Source organism: Carcharhinus amblyrhynchos, unplaced genomic scaffold (assembly GCF_965287045.1).
Source record: "Carcharhinus amblyrhynchos unplaced genomic scaffold, sCarAmb.v2.hapA scaffold_446, whole genome shotgun sequence".
In the NCBI taxonomy this organism is placed as follows: Eukaryota; Metazoa; Chordata; class Chondrichthyes; order Carcharhiniformes; family Carcharhinidae; genus Carcharhinus; species Carcharhinus amblyrhynchos.
Genome location: NW_027650186.1, coordinates 132,820 through 137,981, shown reverse-complemented (window position 1 = coordinate 137,981; position 5,162 = coordinate 132,820). Strand labels below are relative to the sequence as shown.

The window sequence follows — 5,162 nt, the reverse complement described above, 5'->3', positions numbered from 1 at the left end:
ACACTGACACACAGATACACATACACACACACTGACACAGTGACACGCAGATCCACACTGATACCATTCACACTAACACACGGATACACACACACACACACACAGATACATAAACACAGTGATGCACAGATACGGACGCACACACTCACACACAGATACACACACAGTGACACACAGATACACACCAACACCCACACACATGTAGGTTAGGGGGATTAGCCATGGTAAATTGCCCCGTGGTGATAAATGAGTGGGGTTATGGGGATAGATGAGAAAGGGGCCTGGGTAAGACACGCTGTCAGACAACCAGCATGGACTCGATGGGCCGAATGGCCTCTTTTGGCGCTGCTGGGATTCGGTGATTGGAAACACCTCTTGGATGCAGGAACGTACACACACAGGGGAAAAAAACAACTACACAGCACACCCAGAGCGGGCTTCGGAGTATTTATTTTTGAAAGTACAACGTTTATATCTCAAAATGCCGGGGAAATGGAATCGGACGAAGAGAGAGAGAGAGAGAGAGAGAGAGAGTCACAATGGTGGGAGCTCGAGTGTCAGGCTTGGCAGACCAACGAAACCGGGAATGGGAGCCTTTCCCACTCCCCACTCGGACACAGTTTCACCACGGCGGACCCTGTGAGTGACACCTCTCCCACAACCCCCCCACCCCCCCACAACCTCCCAGCCGCCTCCCCCTAACTCAAGGGGAGTGGGAGACCGAACCCCGCACCCCCCACCCACCCCCCCTCAACACTCCCCAGGGGAGGACAGATTGTCCCCCACCTCTCTCTGGAGTATGCGGATGATTGTAAGGTGGGTGGGGTGGCGGACAGCGATGGAGGTCGTCAGTGAATGCAGCAGGATGCAGATAGGCTGGAAAATCGGGTGGAGAAGTGGCGGATGGAGTTGAATCTGGGTAAACGCGAGGTGATGCACAACATTAGATCCAGATCAGGTGGGAGTGAGGGGGTGTGGGGTATATCAGAGTGTTACAGTGAGGGGGGTGTGGGGTATATCGGAGCGTTACAGTGAGGGGTGTGGGATATATCAGAGTGTTACAGTGAGGGGGTGTGGGATATATCAGAGTGTTACAGTGAGGGGTGTGGGGTATATCAGAGTGTTACAGTGAGGGGTGTGGGATATATCAGAGTGTTACAGTGAGGGGTGTGGGATATATCAGAGTGTTACAGTGAGGGGGTGTGGGGTATATCAGAGTGTTACAGTGAGGGGGTGTGGGATATATCAGAGTGTTACAGTGAGGGGGTGTGGGGTATATCAGAGTGTTACAGTGAGGGGGTGTGGGGTATATCAGAGTGTTACGGTGAGGGGTGTGGGATATATCAGAGTGTTACAGTGAGGGGTGTGGGATATATCAGAGTGTTACAGTGAGGGGGTGTGGGGTATATCAGAGAGTGTTACAGTGAGGGGGTGTGGGGTATATCAGAGTGTTACAGCGAGGGGGTGTGGGGTATATCAGAGAGTGTTACAGTGAGGGGGTGTGGGGTATATCAGAGTGTTACAGTGAGGGGGTGTGGGGTATATCAGAGTGTTACAGTGAGGGGGGTGTGGGGTATATCAGAGTGTTACAGTGAGGGGGTGTGGGGTATATCAGAGTGTTACAGTGAGGGGTGTGGGATATATCAGAGTGTTACGGTGAGGGGTGTGGGGTATATCAGAGTGTTACAGTGAGGGGGTGTGGGATATATCAGAGTGTTACAGTGAGGGGTGTGGGATATATCAGAGTGTTACAGTGAGGGGTGTGGGGTATATCAGAGTGTTACAGTGAGGGGTGTGGGGTATATCAGAGTGTTTCAGTGAGGGGGTGTGGGGTATATCAGAGTGTTACAGTGAGGGGTGTGGGGTATATCAGAGTGTTACAGTGAGGGGTGTGGGATATATCAGAGTGTTACAGTGAGGGGTGTGGGATATATCAGAGTGTTACAGTGAGGGGTGTGGGATATATCAGAGTGTTACAGTGAGGGGTGTGGGATATATCAGAGTGTTACGGTGAGGGGTGTGGGGTATATCGGAGTGTTACAGTGAGGGGGTGTGGGGTATATCAGAGTGTTACAGTGAGGGGTGTGGGATATATCAGAGTATTACAGTGAGGGGTGTGGGATATATCAGAGTGTTACAGTGAGGGGTGTGGGATATATTAGAGTATTAGAGTGAGGGGTGTGGGATATATCAGAGTGTTACAGTGAGGGGTGTGGGATATATCAGAGTGTTACAGTGAGGGGTGTGGGATATATCAGAGTGTTACAGTGAGGCGTGTGGGGTATATCAGAGTGTTACGGTGAGGGGTGTGGGATATATCAGAGTGTTACAGTGAGGGGTGTGGGATATATCAGAGTGTTACAGTGAGGGGTGTGGGATATATCAGAGAGTTACAGTGAGGGGGTGTGGGGTATATCAGTGTTACAGTGAGGGGTGTGGGATATATCAGAGTGTTACAGTGAGGGGGTGTGGGGTATATCAGTGTTACAGTGAGGGGTGTGGGATATATCAGAGTGTTACAGTGAGGGGGTGTGGGGTATATCAGTGTTACAGTGAGGGGTGTGGGGTATATCAGAGTGTTTCAGTGAGGGGGTGTGGGGTATATCAGAGTGTTACAGTGAGGGGGTGTGGGGTATATCAGAGTGTTACAGTGAGGGGTGTGGGATATATCAGAGTGTTACAGTGAAGGGTGTGGGGTATATCAGAGTGTTACAGTGAGGGGTGTGGGATATATCAGAGTGTTACAGTGAAGGGTGTGGGATATATCAGAGTGTTACAGTGAGTGGTGTGGGATATATCAGTGTTACAGTAAGGGGTGAGGGATGTGTGACAATGTGAGGTGTGTTTGATTCCCTCGGTTGCCGTTATGTGGGATCAGTGTGATCAGGGTGTGTGTAAAGAATGGGGGTATCGTCCAGCCTGCTCCTGTCCAGTTTGGACAGCTACAAACTGATGTGGATTTTGATCTGGTGCTCGAACAGCGCGATACACAGCATGCTTCCCACACCCAGCACGAACCCCAGGTTTTCGGCAATGTAATGTCCGAGATATCCCTTCCTTTTATCCGACTGCCGATGTAACATTTCCGGGAGCTGGGAGGAAGAGAGAACGAGGTTATCGCGGCAGGCGTCTGTCACACAGGGCCCCCCCTGTAATTATCACATTCGGAACAGCAGGAGGCCATTCAGGCCCTCTCCTCCTCCCCCAGCCTGTTACACAGGAACAGGGGGGGACTGTTCCTGATTGATAAGGGGATCAAAGTTTACGGGGAAAAGCTGGGAGAAGCGAGTTGAGGAACTTATCATAGAATCCCTACACTAAGGAAGGAGGCCATTCAGCCCATCGAGTACTGCACCGGCCTCAATCCCACCCAGGTCCATCCCCATAACCCAACCCAATTCCCCGCTATTCGCCCTGACACAAGTTAGAGGCAATTTAACACGGCCAGTCAACCTAACCCACACATTCCACCTTGGGTCACCATCTGTGTGGAGTCTGCACGTTCTCCCCGTGTCTGCGTGGGTTTCCTCTGGATGCCCTGGTTTCCCCCCCACACTCTGAAAGACGTGCTGGTTTAGGGGTGCGTTGGGCCGTGCGAAATTCTCCCTCAGCGTCACCCCGAACAGGAGTGTGGGCAACTTAGGGGGGATTTTCATAGTAACTTCATTGCAGTGTTAATGTAAGCCTTACTTGTGACACTGATAAATAAACTTTAACAAACTTTATCTTTGGACTGCGGGAGGAAACCGGAGCACCCGGAGGAAACCCCTGCAGACACGGGGAGAATGTGTAAACTCTGCACAGACGGTGACCCGAGCTGGGAATCGAACCCGGATCCCTGATGCCATGATACCGCACTGCTAACCCACTGTGCTACCCCGATTGAATGGCAGAGCAGACTTGATGGGCTGAATGGCCTAATTCTGTTCCCATATTTCCAAGTTTATTTATTCACCCACCCAGCCGCTCCCCCACCCAACCGCTCCCCCACCCAACCTCTCACCCACCCAACCTCTCACCCACCCAACCTCTCCCCCACCCAACCTCTCACCCACCCAACCCCTCACCCACCCAACCTCTCACCCACCCAACCGCTCACCCATCCAACCGCTCACCCACCCAACCTCTCACCCACCCAACCTCTCACCCACCCAACCGCTCACCCACCCAACCTCTCACCCACCCAACCTCTCACCCACCCAACCGCTCACCCATCCAACCGCTCACCCACCCAACCTCTCACCCACCCAACCGCTCACCCACCCAACCTCTCACCCACCCAATCCCTCACCCACCCAACCTCTCACCCACCCAACCTCTCACCCACCCAACCTCTCACCCACCCAATCCCTCACCCACCCAACCGCTCCCCCACCCAACCTCTCACCCACCCAACCCCTCACCCACCCAACCCCTCACCCACCCAACCGCTCCCCCACCCAACCTCTCACCCACCCAACCCCTCACCCACCCAACCCCTCACCCACCCAACCCCTCACCCACCCAACCGCTCACCCACCCAACTGCTCACTCACCATGTCAACCAGGGCCACGTAGAGGAACATTCCGGAGGTTCCGGCGAAGATCCAGCTGGTCATACTGAGGGTGTACTGCCCGATGGAGATGCCTACTGCCATGCCCAGGTAACTGATGAGAGTGGACACCAGGTTGAAGATTACGGCCTGCTTGACCCTCATCCCCGCCTGCAACAGCATCGCAAAGTCTCCTGGAGAGAGGGGAGGGAGGTCACTGGAGCTGTGAGTGTATAACCCTGGGGGAGGAAACTCTTCCCCCCACCATTGACCCCCTTCCCGAAGGAGAGGCCACACAGATAGGGACAGGAGTGATGTGAAAAGAAGCTTCCTTCCACAGCGCAGTGGTGGAAGAACTAGCTACCCAGGGGTGAGGAGGAGGCAGTCTGATCGAGGCAGATGGACTTCAACGTGGACAAATGTGTCGTGGTCCATTTTGGCAGGTCCAATGGGATGAAGGAGTACAATATCAAGGGTAGGAGTCTTAGCAGTGTAGAGGATCAGAAGGACCTTGGGGTCCGGGTCCATAGGACTCTTAAATCGGCCTCGCAGGTGGAGGATGTGGTCAAGAAGACGTATGGTGTACTGGCCCTCATTAATCGAGGGGTTGAGTTTAGGAGTCGGGAGGTA

The 5,162-nt window shown here is 53.3% G+C and overlaps 1 protein-coding gene across 1 annotated transcript; it reads right to left on the bottom strand.

The window, feature by feature from the left end:
* Positions 1-2,806: 2,806 nt before the first annotated feature.
* On the bottom strand, positions 2,807-4,721 carry LOC145339399 (zinc transporter ZIP10-like). The gene is made up of 2 exons (XM_080183851.1): positions 4,536-4,721; positions 2,807-3,092 (listed from the first exon to the last, which is right to left on the bottom strand). The coding sequence occupies exons 1-2, from the start codon at positions 4,713-4,715 to the stop codon at positions 2,943-2,945; spliced, it is 330 nt and encodes a 109-aa protein (XP_080039977.1). The 5' UTR covers positions 4,716-4,721; the 3' UTR covers positions 2,807-2,942.
* Between the last annotated feature and the right edge of the window lie 441 nt (positions 4,722-5,162).

Coding starts and splice junctions, on each gene's coding strand:
- LOC145339399 (XM_080183851.1), bottom strand. CDS start 4,715: ATGCTGTTGCAGGCGGGGATGAGGGTCAAGCAGGCCGTAATCTTCAAC. Junction 3,093..4,535: donor ACGTGGCCCTGGTTGACATG/GTGAGTGAGCAG, acceptor TCTTCCTCCCAG/CTCCCGGAAATGTTACATCG.